Source organism: Chionomys nivalis, chromosome 13 (genome assembly GCF_950005125.1).
Source record: "Chionomys nivalis chromosome 13, mChiNiv1.1, whole genome shotgun sequence".
Taxonomy (NCBI): domain Eukaryota; kingdom Metazoa; phylum Chordata; class Mammalia; order Rodentia; family Cricetidae; genus Chionomys; species Chionomys nivalis.
In genome coordinates this window covers 58,722,022-58,736,625 of record NC_080098.1, presented here as the reverse complement: position 1 = coordinate 58,736,625, position 14,604 = coordinate 58,722,022, and the positions used below count along the sequence as shown (strand labels likewise).

Below are 14,604 nucleotides of genomic sequence, written 5' to 3'. Positions count from 1 at the left end.
ACCCCATCCTTGTATATTACAATGGAGAGGAGAACCCCAGGAGAAAAGAGAACTTTGCCTCCATCTTCCTTCTGAATCAAGCCAGCTCCATGGATACAAAACCTCAAAACCCATGTTCCTGTCTGTGAAAGATTCCCAGAGATGCCTGCTCCCTAGATTCTCTCAGAACTCTGGAAACAAGCTTGGTCCTCCTATCCTGCACCCCATTTCACAAGCATGGAAACCAAAGTGTGTGTGTGGGGGTGCAGAGTGGGGGTGCTGGCAGCCCAGAGGTTCTCTGGTGAAGCTACAGGAGTCTAGTTCTGACTCCCTTTTTCCCCTGAGGCTGCTAATTCCTTCTCTGTGGTAAACACTGCCAGGAATTGCACCCTTAGGATTATGCAAAAAGAAAAAAAAAACCTGCCTGTTTTCTGAAATGATGGTGAGATGACTCTTTAGGGCTGAACCTTGCTGAGGTTCGAGACCATGTATTTTCCAAGTAAATTTTTACAACTTAACTCACAGCTAGCTTCGGGCTGGGGGGCAGTAATAAATGCTGGCCCATCCACCACATGCTTGCACAATGTATGCCACTCTTGTTAGGGCCTTTGTATTTGTTTACAAATCCAAAGGCGAATTCCAGAGCCCTGGGCAGTGCCAAGAGGGGAGCAGGCAGAATGGATTCTTGATCTAATCTCATTTTAAGCTGGTGGCTTTTAAAAGAAGGTGATTATTTTTTTAATTAGAAACTTTAATAGCATATTGCTTGTGTAATAGGCTTAAAACATCTTTACACATGTACAATGGATAAAATGTATGCCCAAACTTTTGATTTGGCGGTATGACACTGTCATCGACACATAGCTATCCTGGGAAGTATGAGGGACCACAGGTTGGATATTCCTGCTGATGCTTTCATCATATTCTCGCCCCCATTACTCTCATTTTCCTTCTCTCTTCTCCCACTGGTTCCTCCCTTTTTCCGAAATACCGACCCCACCCGCTTCTACTATTTTAAAACTAATTTTTAACTTTGCATAAGAAACGCTCAGTTTTATTCTGGCATTTTCAAGCGTATTATATCATGCATTGTTCTTATTGGAGGATAGCATTATTATGCCTAGCATAAAAGGAAACATTATTCTTGACATAATCTGAGTTCAAAAATATTATATTCTCGTTCATGTATACATTGTGTGATATAAATTTTCAGCTAATATATTTGTGCTACGTCGGTTTTTCCTCAAGCCAACTTTACCTGGAATGTAACACACACACACACACGCACGCACACACACACACACACACACACACACCCATCATCCAGAACTCAATTTGTTCAACCTTACATGTGTCACAGCTGCCCTATTAGATATGTTATCTTCCTGAAATTAAAACCGGGGCCACGATGGCCCTCATAACAAGGGACTGTTGATCTTCCAGAGACATACAGACACTTTATAATGCAGTTCATCAAGGTGGGCCAGAGCAGAGAAGAGCGCTGAGGTTCTTCAGGGCTGCCCAGCTCTCAGACACTGTAGGGACAGGTTCCACCATCCTGAGCTCCTGCAGGACCAGCTCCTTCCCTCTGGCTTTTATGCAAACGTCTTCTAGATGCTGTACTTTTCTTCTGCCAGAGAAGAGATCTTCTACTGTAAGTTTCTTGCCGTTATTTTTATTTCTTGCATAAGATATTCCATCCTCCCCCTTCATTTCATCTTCTAGCTTAACATGAGGCAGTAACCAAGGCTCGCATTCCATTGCTCACTAGATACCCCAAGTCACCTCTTTCAGCCCTACCAAGATAAATATGATTCTGCGCACGGGTTCAACTCAAAGATCTAGGAAAAGGTGGGAGGGACCAAGGAACCCTTTTCTCACTGTAAAGAGCCTCTTTCAGCTTTGGATATCTGAGACAGTTGAGTGTCTTTCTGGGTGTCCTTTGAGTCTGGGTGGTGGCCACAGGCTGTTAAACAGTGTATGAAAAATCCATCCTAAGGCTAGGAGAAAAGTGTAGCATACTGTTTGTTCTTGAGGGGAATTCAGAAGGGCTTTGGGTGGCCAAAATGATTCACCGTGTGTTTCTCTGGGAAACGAGGCACTTCTGCCTTGTGGCGGGTTTCATTTATGGTGGCTGGAGGGGAGACTCATCCATCAGTGGGTGCTGAGATTGGCAAAGCCTCCTTCTTGAATGTGTGACAGATCCTTGGGGCTGCCTGCTGCTTTCTGATCCACCCTTCCACAGTGTTGAGGAGTTCCACCATAGGATGATGAAGTTTCACTTAATGTGAATTAGTGCTATTTACAGATTTCCATGGCATCCATCAGACCAACACTTCCCATCAACAGGGTTAAGTCTCTCGAAAAGAGCCTAGTTCTGAGGTCACCCTCCAGATCCAGAAGTCTGGCCATGGTAAGCCTCTTATAATTCCAACCAGCAACTGGTATTAGATTCTTATATTGGCTGAGGTTTTCTTTTCAGCTTTGTTTGTATGCTTGATTTTCTTATTAAATTTTCCATCTCCAGAAGAATTCCACTTATTTTATATATTCATTCTCTGTCCATCTATTCATCTATCTATTCATCCATCTATCTATTCATCCACCCATCTATCTATTCATCTATCTATCTATTCATCCATCCATCCATCCATCCATCCATCCATCCATCCATCCATCTATCTATTCATCCATCCATCTATCCACCCATCATCCATCCATCCATCATCCATCCATCTATTCATCTATCTATCTATCTATCTATCTATCCATCCATCTATCTATCTCCATCCTCTTGGCCACACTAGGGACTAAACCGGGGACCTCATGTATGCAAAGCACTCTTCCACTCGGCTCCAGCCCCAGCCCCGGCCATTTCATCCAGCCATGATTTTCCCACCCTTTCTACTCATGGTCCTGTAACTCTGAGGCTGTGCTAAGTGCCTCCCCTTCAGCGGAGCCTGGTGTTGGGGCTCAGCAGAAGACCACCATCACTGAGGTGTTTGGGGGTGCACAGGAAGTAGAATGTCACAGTCTTAAAAGCCTTGACTTACAGATAGGAAACCCCAACCCCATTATCTGCCCCTCCCCCAACCATTGCTGAGGTTACAGCTTGTTTGGAAGATAATTATTTGATTTTATAATGACTTTTGTGGGTTGCAAAATAATTATGGTGCAAGCACATCCAGAAGTGCCAAAATAGCACAGGCAATTGTTCTACTCCGCAGAGCAAAACAATAAGGGAGTCGAGATGCCTAGCTCCTAGGTAGAGATTAGAAAACTCGTCCCCTTGGTAAACAGTGCCAGCCCAAGGCCCATAGAAAGGTTATAGTGGAGGTGTCGGGTGCTAAAGAGACCCACAAACTGAACTCAGAAGATAGGTTCTTTCTTCTTAGGCTGCTTTTCATTGTCTACCTGTTCTGAATTCTCTGGGACATGTAACGAACTCTCTTAAAAGGACCAAGACTTGAGCCAGGAATGAGGGACACAACTGTGGTTCCTGACTTTTCTGACATTAGTCACCTATAGATACTCTATTCAGTACACACACACACACACACATACACACACACACACACCAAACCAAAAATAAGAGTGCTAAGAGTCAGGCATTCTGGTGCATACCTATGGTCATAGCTACTCCGGAAGTTAGGACAAGAGACTGAGGGCAGTCTAGATATCATGGTTAGAGTCCATCTCACAAATTATAGACCGAAACTGTCATTTGCAAGAGTGATACATACACGTAAGGGGTTGGATAATTGTTAGGATCCTTTTCAATGCAAAGATCAACTATGGTGATAAACTGCTTAGAAATGAATGGTATTTTCTAATTACAGGGACTTTGCAGTCGTTAGGGCTTAGCCGACAGTTTCTGTAGAGAACAGGCCTGTGAGCATCTTTGGCTCCTCAGGGCTATGTTGTAGTTTATGAACTCCCACAGTGTGTAGCAGGTGCGGGGAGCTAAGAGCCAATAAGCATGTACCTATGGTCACCAACAGGTCAAGTTCATGTTTCCAAATACCTCAAGTTATAGCAACCTTTCTCAACTGATAAGCCAGGTGGGATGGGGAGTCCTAGGGTCAGACTGGGGTCAAACAACCACCAGGGTTTAGCCACCTCAGCCAACTTCATTTTCCAGGTGCAAGAAACTAGGGTCAGAAGTGCCTGGAGGATAGGCAGAGGAGAGCAGCGGTCCCCTGGGCCTCCACACTTGAAGTAAACACCCATCCCTCTGATAATCTCAAGTTGATAGTTTGCTTTGGGAGGTTGATTTTTGTACTAATTTTCCTGAATCATTTTCTTCCCTCCTTAATTATTCAGTATAAGAAGTAAAACTTCTTTATTCAAAATACCCTACCTGAGAGGTTTGGTGAAGGGCAATTCTCAGGCATGAACATGGCTGAGAAGATCAGATGTGGGGTCAGAAGGACAGCCCACCCATGGAAGCATTAGTGGATGTCGTCACGAGGAACACTACAGCAGGTCTGGGTGTCTGGGCTGTAGTCTTTAAAGTGTTCAAAGTGCTGACCACAACTATAAAAGCCTCTTCTAATATCTTTGAGGAAATAAGATATATGAACTAGAAAATAGCACACGCATGCACACACACACACACACACACACACACACAGAGAGAGAGAGAGAGAGAGAGAGAGAGAGAGAGAGAGAGAGAGAGAGAGAGAGTCTTCTGCCTGGGTTCTCTAAACTTACTAGTTCTCTTAAATGGTCTCACTTTACCCTTTCTTGACCAACATGCCTCAGAACCTTCTCTCATTCTGTCTACAATGGCCTAAAATTGGCTATAAACAAAGTCACAGCCAATGAGTAGTAGAAGGAGGTGGACAAATAGGACTTTCACATATAAATTGACACAAAAATGTAAATAAAATAGGTTACTTTGGAACAGTCTGGTGATTAATGCATGTGTTCCTGTAGGACCGAACAATTCCACCCCTAGGTACATACTGAAGAAAAATGAAGACATGCGTCTACGTCTAAGTTTGCCGAGAAACGTTCACAATGGTATATCCACATAGCCACAGAGAAACAACCCATGTACCCAACTGATGAGTGGACGAATAAATGTTGGTATACCCACACAATAGATATACATTTAGCAATAAAAGAAGGCACGAACCATGCTATAAAGCATGCTGAGCCTTAATACAATTACATGAAGTGAAGGAAGCCAGGCAAAAGGAACTACACAGGACAGGATTCCGTTTGCATGAAATGTACAGAGTAGGGAAACATATAGACACCAAAAACAGATTTGTATTTGTTTGCCTTAGATGGGAGTTATAGTATGATCAGACAGATTGGCTAAAAAGATTGGAGTGTTGGGGAGGCAGATACAGAATGATGAAATGCCTTGCAATTGCCTCTAAGGCTGAATATAAGATTCTGTGAATATACCCAAAGCACTTACATGCTTTAAGTTAGTGAATTAGGTATGGTGAGTGAATTATGTCTTAATAAAGCTGCTAAAGAAAAACTCCCCCCAAAGAGTCTTACATCCTGTCAGGAGGCAAATCCAAACATGCCAAATCCTTCATGTATGGCCTTCACTCAAATCTCACCACACCCCAACTCCTGTGCACTTCCCCCAGCAAGTCATTGTCCTTGAAGTCACTTTAATGGATGGATTTACACTTATCAGCTAGATGGGAAATTAATACATGGACACACACATTCATGTATTGAACTCATTTTGTTCCATGCCTAATATCCATGCACTCACTGTTCAAGATGTTAGAAATAAAACACCAAAGAAGAGTCATGGACAGACTCTGGCTAAGAAGGCTCTACCCTTGACCTCGGACCTTCCACCTTTTCTCTACACTTGCTCTTCATCCTGTCCTCAAGTGACCCTTTGTTGGCCTGACCCTATCTATTCAGAACAGTTTACCTCAAGAGCCGTCTTTCCTCATAAGACCTAAGTAACTTTTTGTCCCAAGAAGGAGAAAGGTTCTCCATCTTCTCTGACATCCGAGGATTACGTCTGTCACAGTAGCATCATTCTCCAGATGACCAGGTCCTCTCAGAGGAATTCATCCTTTTCTCTTTCCTCACACCAAGTTCACCATAGCACCACTATCTGATAGGTGAGCCAACCAACAGCCAGGTTTCACCCTCCCTCTGACCTTAGGTATAGAAACAGCACAACGCTAAGGAAATCCCACCATATCCGTCCTCCTACACTCCCTGCTAACAGGCTAGCTGACTTCTGCGCTGGGCCGAAATCACCACATCCATTCCTTCTTCTTCCATCCTATCACCCGGATCCTTGCTTAGATCAGGTTCTTTTTTTTTAATTTATTTTTTATTAATTAATTAATTTATTTAATTATTAAAGATTTCTGCCTCTTCCCCGCCACCACCTCCCCCAATCAAGTCTTCCTCCCTCCTCAGCCCAAAGAGCAATCAGGTTTCCCTGCCCTGTGGGAGGTCCAAGGACCACCCCCCTCCATCCAGGTCTATTAAGGTGAGCATTAGATCAGGTTCTTACCTGCAGCCGTTTCCTCACTGAGCTCTCCTTTCCTTCCCAACAGCATGAGGGGTGAAGGGAAGGTCAGTCACCTCTTTCCCTATCCCTGGTTAGCGAGCCTTCAGCTGGACCCTATAGACGTCTTTGCTTTTATCACAACTGCTAGCCAGAAATATTGCATTATACACAACCAATGGTGGCTCCCAAGTGGTCAAGATCCCCACCCCCTTCAGATTGGCAGTTTGACACTTCTTTTCCAGTGCTAGAGAATTGAATCCAGAGCCTCATACATGCCAGGCAAAAGCTTACTTCACGGATACACCCTGCTCCCAAACCTTAGATGCTTCTTGAGCCTCAAAGGTCCAATCAAGTCCAAGAAGTTCTTTCCATCTGTATTGGTGGTTAAACCACAGAGAGAAACATTCGGGGCTAGAAAACAGGTAAGAGGCTTCTCTATCCACCGTGTGAAGTGTCATTCACAGATTCTAGGTGAAGCCTTGGGATTCATCACCTTTACATGTAGGTTTCTGTTAAGCTACAAATTTCACAAATATTTAGCTACCTAATCTAAACAAAGTGCACAGGAGCAGATGTTAAATGGAGGTATTTATTAACAGACATATACATGAATGGAATGTTACACTAAATTCAGGCCTGATGGTATAAGACGGTAATCCCAGCTACTCAGAGGGCATGTGGACCCCTAGACCCTGAACTGCCTGTGACCTCCTGCCTACCGGAGTAAACAATTTGTTTTCCTGTGCTTGCAGCTGCTCTGAGCAAACAACTTGCTTTGCAGCTGCTCTGAGCTCGAGACCCTCAGGAGTTCCTAATGGCAGAGGAGTGGTTTCAGGTGGACTTGTGGCTGAGAGGACATGGAAGGAGACCATATATAGGCTTCCCTGGAACACAATAAAGAGGCATTCTTGGCATTACTTCTCTGTCTCTCTGTCTCTCTGTCTCTCTGTCTCTCTCTCTGTCTCTCTCTCTCTCTCTCTCTCTCTCTCTCTCTGTGTGTATGTGTGTGTTTCAATTTCCAGTCCCTTGCCCAACTTGTGAACCGTACTGTAGTGCATGGTGCATAGAGCAGGCATTGCATTACAGGCAGAGGCAGGAGGACGGCAAATTTTAAACCTCCTTTGTAGAGTCAGTTCCTGTTTCAAAATAACCAAATACAGTGGATGAATGGGGCACTTGTCTATTGTGAACAAGGCCTGAGCTCAACCTTCAGCACAACAATAAAGAAATAAGTAAATAAATAAAATAAGAAAGAAATGAAGAAAGAATAGTATGCTAAAAGTAAAATCAGGTAATGATTTTGCACTGCTGGTGTTGAAAGTATACAAAACACAGTTTGAGTGCAGATTAAAACTGCAGAATCTCCATCCTTTGACCTTGGCTGCTCAAGGTCAAGGGACACTCTTTCCTGAGCTATGAATGGCCACGGTCACTGAGTCCTCTCCATGGCTGGTTCTTTCCAGGTACAACCAACAAAACAGTAGTAAAAACCTACTTAAAAGTTCCTCAGGATCATTTGGGAATGAGGAGTCTTAGCGGTAAGTTCCAGGCGATGTGTATTCTGTCTCCTTTGGTGTATTGTATAGCTTTTCATAAGTCTGTTTTTCAAGGTAACTTGGTGAGGTCATTTGTGCTTAAAAACCTATGCTGCTTAGCAGATGAAATCTGAACCCCTTCACCAACTTCCTTCGGCCTTTTGGGATATCTCTTGCTCCAAGTGAGACCTACCATTCTTTCTGCTCCCCAAACCCACAGCTCTCCCTCTTAGACACTTCAAACTTCAGCGGGCTGAACGATCTACCTCCAGCTTCTTGACTATTCTCCTATATTCTTGATTTCCATCTTCCCAGTGCTTCTCAAGTCATCGGTTGGAAAAGACTGGCCGCTGTGTTCACAGAGCCCTGTTGCCAGGCCATTCCCTGCCGTATTCCACACATTGTCCTGCAAACTCTCTTTCCTGGATGCACAGTGCTTTCATGATTTCAGTCCCCCATTTTCCCTACTGAAATGTTTTCTCGATTGACCTGAAAAACCCTTCCTTTCTCCCAGTACAAACATCTCCTCCCGGGGGAAGCTTTCCTGCGCTCTTCACACAGTTACCAGGGTCCTCAAGATGTAGGACAGATACTTTCTTGCTCTCACTGAAAGTTCAAGTTTTTCAAAGATAATAAATAACTGGTTGATGCTCCTCTTGGTTTCCACCCTTAACAGGACAGGGCCTTGCATGGGCAAACTGCTGAACTTACAAATCTCATCTGGTTTGAACACTTGACTCCTGAACAGAATTTGAAGGTAGAATTGCCTGACTTTACACACCCCTTCCTGCAAAGTCCACTTGTTTTTTCTTGCTGACCTCCCCCACTCTCTCCGCATGCTTGAGTTCAAACTCAGGAGATCCCATATTAAGGCGAGTGCTCTATTGCCAAACTACACCTGCATCCCTATGTCCCCTTCCTCTCTCTTCTCTGTGCTCCCTTATCCTGAGAAGAAACTGGATCTCGAGTCATCTACTTTGCCTGCTAAGTTGTCCGTAGAAGGACTTCATCATTATAAATTTAGGTACACACATAGCATTCTTTTACTTAGGATATAAAACTATATGTTTTAACCACGAGCTATGGAGAAGAATGAGTATTTGCATCTTGGACCAAAGCCAAGAAATTTAATTACAAAAGAGGCAATGCAGCATAGTACAGCAGAAGGAAAAACCGAAGGCAAAATTGGACTTGGCGGTAACCAGACAAATGATAGTAATCACGGCTAATATTTCTCTAGCATGTGCTCTTGCCAGGCACCATGCTAAGTGCTTTGTACCAATTATCTCATTTAATCCTCGCAATTCCATGCAGTAAATAATACTGTGATATTCTATCCAGCTAGCAAGTGGAGGAGACTGTAAGTTCCAGGGACCACCTGTGGACCAACGCTAGAAGCTGCATTCTTCTTCCGGAACACTTCCGCTAACAGCCTGGACTTCCGCTAACAGCCTGGACATCGAGTCGTGGCTTGACCTTGCTGGACTGGCTACTCTGCACGTCTTTGATCTTCTCTGTAAAGCGCAAAGTTGTGCTTCATAGAAACTCACAGAGCCACTCGGAAGGCAGAGGCAGGCGGATCTCTGTGAGTTCGAGGCCAGCCTGGTCTACAAGAGCTAGTTCCAGGACAGGAACCAAAGCTACAGAGAAACCCTGTCTCAAAAAACCAAAAAAAAAAGAAAAAAGAAAAAAAAGAAACTCACAGAGCATGCTCCCCAAGAGGACTATCCTGCTGAGAGTTCACAGTTCATGGTCACAAAGATCCAGGACAATTCCCCCTTCAACATTCACATGGGAGAGTTGGGCACAGTGGTGCACACCTCTAATTCTCGCCCTTGGGAGGCTGAGGCAGGAAGATTGATGTGCATTTGGGACCAGCCTTGAATATCCAGTGAGACCCTGCCTCAAAAACAATAACTAAAAAAAATCATATAGGAGTTGACTCAGAAATATCATTATCAAGAAGGTGGATCACTGAGCTAGCATAGGAGTGCCCAAAGGCGGGAATTACTGCTAAGTGCAATAAGACAGGCTGACATATTAATGAATCACCAACAACACCTTGATTTCCAATGGTCATTTTATTACTTTTGAAACATCACTACAAAAACAGGACTGAGCCTCCCAAATATTTCTCAAAACTGTTTCCTTTCTAATGAAATAACATCATCACGGGAAAAGTTTTGTTTGTGTGTGGTGTTGGGGCTAGAACTCACAGTCTCACACACGCTGAGAAATGCTCTACCATTGAGCTACACCCACATCTAAGTTATCACCAATAAGACTGTTTTCTAAAAATAATTCACCATGATTAAGACTCAAAGGGAATTAAAATAAGAATATGAAATGTTCATGAAATTATATACAGAAATACTTTGCTTCTGTATTGGATTTCTCTGTAAACTTGCTTTATTTATAAATAAAATAGTATTTTTCTATTGACTTCCAATTTAAAATTTTAGTGGAAATGTAATCACTTCTCATAGCTTTACAATGAACTCAATTTGTACTTTATTTAGGTATAAATTTTACCCCTTTTCCTAACAAATAGGTAAAGGAGAGGTTTTGGAAAATTCTGCAGGTTCTCGTCATGTGTGACTCTGATAGGTTTGCCTTTATAGAGATAGCAAAGGTACACAACACACCCACAGCTATGAACACACACACACCACAATTCCGAAGTCTCTACATTCTTTGGAGGGGAAGAAAGAAAAGCCATTTAAAAATCAACATACAGTGTCCTGAGAAAATGCTATCTGCCTTTGCTTTATCCTGTATTTGAAACTCTGTGGCCTTTCATGCTGAAGTATCACATCAGTTCACTCCCTTATCTGAAAGCAGCTTTCAGTACAGACAGCAAAGAGGGGCAGAAACAAAAGCTGGTCATGAATGAGTGATAGGTTTCGTCTACAGTTTATTGTTAGTATTAGCATTAAAGAGATTTACTTAAAATAAGGTCATCAAACCCATCTTTAATACTGACGCATAAATATTAAGAACATTAAAAGTAAACAAAAAGATAATTGCTATGGCCAGCAAGTGGCTCAGTCTTTACTGCATTATAGACCTGAAGGCCTGAGTTCAATCCCTGGGACTCACATTTTGGAAGAAGAGAACTAACTCCTACAAGATGTCCTGTGACCTCCATAAAAATGTATGATACCATGTGCAGGTGTCCGTGTCCACACACATACATATGCAAATAAATAAATGTAATTCTAAAAGGATAATGACTAAAATGTAATTTTATATGCTCTTCAACTAGGCAAGAATATTTTTTCTTCTAAAACTTACTATATGTCAGCTAAAGACATTTGGTTATAGCTCTTTAGATGGCAAAATTATTCAAATTTGCTTGAAATGTTTAAGATAATTGTCATTTTAAGGGAAGACTTCTTAAACAGGCCACAGTTTTCTATGGATGCAGCTAAGGGGCCTCTTTAAGGTTGGCTAAGGAACTAGACACACGTAGGAAGTGAGATGCTACACAGGTTAGACCCACTGTGCACAGTATCTTTCTCCAGCTGGAAACTTGGCTTTGTAGGAGAGTACTTGCCTAACCTGTCTAAGGCTTTTGTTTCATCTCCAGCACTGGGAAGAAGAACGAGCAGGAGAAGGAAGGAATGTCCTTCTCTCTCGAGCCTTACCAAACAGGCCCACTGGGAGAGGTCTGTGCCCTGAAAATCCTGAGCATACATTTCCTTTGAAATAGCTGTTGCTCAGGTAAAATGCTGAGCAGGTTAAAGCACTTGGCACAGAGCCGGAAGGCCTGGATTTGATCCCTGAGCCCCAAAGGTGGAAGGAAAGAACTAATGCCTGGAAATTATTCTCTGACCTCCATATGGGTGACATGGCACAGGCACACCACACAAACACACACACACCATACACACACCACAAACACACACATACCAACAAACACACACACACAAACACACCACATACATACAAACAGACCACACACACACCACACACACACACACAAACACGCATACACACACACTGAAGAATTCATAAAAATTTCTGATGTCTGTGCCACACATAAAAAGAAGGAATCCAACTGGACCACATTCTATTTCCCTCAACAAAGTAGCATACCATACATTCAGTAGGACTGAAACATCAGTGGTCCAGAAATAGACAAAAATTAGGTACTACAACCTCAGCCCTCCTCATCTACAGATCGCCAGCAAGTAAATACTTGTTAAGTGAAAGAAGAATGTTCTTCTGTATGTTCTGCTGAGGGCAGGCTGAAGTTTGGAGCTATGGAGAAAAGCATTACGTGTCATAAGAAGAAAACAGACTGCAGGTTAAAATAATGCCTGCCTTGAACAGCACACAACACATGTTACCAGTGATGGAGCTCATAATTACATACATAAGCATACACCCTTGAGTGTAGAAACACGCCTTTCCTTATTATAGCAGTGCACAGAGACACTAATTTAAACCAGCTCCCACGAATGGGGAAGCAGCCCATTTGGGATACCATTCAGTCAACAGAATGACTGGCATTTAATAAGTAGCTTGGCTGGCATCGCCTTCTCCATTACAGTACACGGGAAAGGTCTAGTTTGGGGTCTAATTAATCTGCTCGTACACATTCATCTTGGTGTTTCCAGTTGGCAGTCAGCAGAAGAAACAAACGCACGTCAATGTGTGCTTCTGAGAAACCAGTCTCTTCTTCTAAACCCAACCGGAAGAGTTTAGCTCTATTCCCCCACCTCCAGGACTGTCCCGGTTTGCTCTCGACTGCCTCGCTCCCCACCGCACAGCCTCGCTCACATTTTAATCAAAGAAAACTATAATTAAGCTAGCAGGACTCTAATTTTGAAAAGACATTAGGCCATCCGCAGTCACTTCATTACCCAGCACTTCAGAGGCCAGCAGAGAACCGGAGGGAGTCTAAGTAATATCTGTTCTTCCAAAGGGAGCTTCGGAAAGCTGCCCACTCAAGCAGGTGTACTGGAGCTAGGCGGTGAGCTCAGGGCTGGCCCTCAGCTAAGGCCCCCTCTCTCAAATCTGCTGCTTAAAACTTTTCCTGCGACCTTCAGCAGTCCTCCTGAGTCTGCCCAGCGAGCTGCTGGAGAAGCACCTGGAGGCTCCTAGGAAGGCGCCACCACACAGACGTTCACATCAGCGGAGGCTACTGCCTGCTCCAGGGCCAACTGTCTCTGGTCCTTGGCTCTTTCTGCTCAGAGCCACTGCCTGCACCTCCCCCACACTGGGCACAAGGCAGTAGCGGCACTCAAAAACAAATAAGAACAAACCAACAAATAAACAAATAAATATAAAAATCACAACCACATTTTACTCTAAAGGGACTCCATTCCACAAATCCTCAGTGAGCTGGGTCCCACAGGGTCAAGGGAAGCCACCTGAAGGAAGCCCATATCAGTAATGTAACCTGGCAAATCCCACAGTTAAGGAGCCAGCGGAGATGGGGGTGCGGCGGGGGAGATGGGGGTGCGGCGGGGGAGATGGAGGATGGGGGAGCAGGTGTAACACATTTTAAAAAGCTTTTAGGGCTACTGTGAATAGATCCCTTAAGACCCCCATCTTCTTAAGTCAAATCCCCACAGTTGCTTTTGGAGAGACTGCTGCAAACCCACTGGCTGGGGGTGACACTCTGCAAAGTGCAGGACCGGGGGTGGGGGTGGGGGCAGCGAACGGAGGTTCCTGCAGTTGTCCGAGTGGCAGACTTCGGCCGCGCCAGGGACCTTAGACCGGTAGAGCCACCTTCCCGCCACCTCCCGAAGCGCCGGGCACTCACCGTCGCGGCCGTCCTCCCCCCGGCTGCAGTTGCTGCAAATGTGCTTGATCTCCTTGCCCAGTTGACAGTGGATCACAAACGACACGTTGTTATTGTTGTTGGGGGCAGGGTCCTTCGGGGGCTTCATGCTCAGCAAATAAAAAGCTTTCTTTTTGGGTTTCACGGCGGCGCCCGCGCCTGGCACGACGCCCTGCCTGCAGCGCGGCTTTGCCGCGCGCGTGGGCTCCGCCATCCGCTCCTCGGGCGTCCGGGGCCGGTCGCTGATAGCCGCCCCGCGCGCTGCCACTCGCGTCCCCTGGCCGCACCCGCATGCCCCCACGCTACACCAGCGCCACAGCGGGCCGGGGCGGGGCAGAATGGCGCACTGGAGGTCTTGACCTCACCGAGCCGGGGCGAATCCCGAGACCCCGGTGGAAGGACTGCAGAGTGCTGTACGGGCGGCTCTTCTATGAGCGACGCTCTGGGTCTCCCGGGTACGCTCTCCGGGGCAGCCCCACCCCTCGGCGAATCGCAAAACCCGCAGCTCCCAGCCAGCCGGGTTTGTGGCCACCTTCACTCTGGAAACTCAGGGCAGGATGCCACAGCCACCTCCCTTCCAAGCCTCCCGCTGCTAAAAGGCAAGCAAGATGTACTACAGGAGGCGGCTGTCCCAGTCCTAGGGTGGAACTGAGGCCAGAACAAATTATACTGTCGGGTGGGTCCAACCACGTCCCAGGATTAGACAACCTGTTACAGCGTCCTTGATATTTTTACTTCCAGTAGAAGTCCCCGAGATGATTGGGACTTTCCTCCAGGGTCCTCAGTTGCAG

The 14,604-nt window shown here is 45.0% G+C and overlaps 1 protein-coding gene across 9 annotated transcripts in view; it reads right to left on the bottom strand.

The window, feature by feature from the left end:
• The window catches only part of Phactr1 (phosphatase and actin regulator 1), a 424,574-nt gene that overhangs the window by 188,729 nt on the left and 221,241 nt on the right, over window positions 1–14,604 (bottom strand). Inside the window, exon 1 of one of the 9 annotated variants that reach the window (XM_057786939.1) lies at window positions 13,796–14,304. The exons of the other annotated variants lie outside the window; for them this stretch is intronic. Coding sequence (XP_057642922.1) covers window positions 13,796–14,027 — 232 coding nt within the window. The 5' untranslated portion in view covers window positions 14,028–14,304. Of the gene's footprint in view, window positions 1–13,795; window positions 14,305–14,604 lie in introns of those variants that run through there. 9 annotated transcript variants of the gene reach the window in all.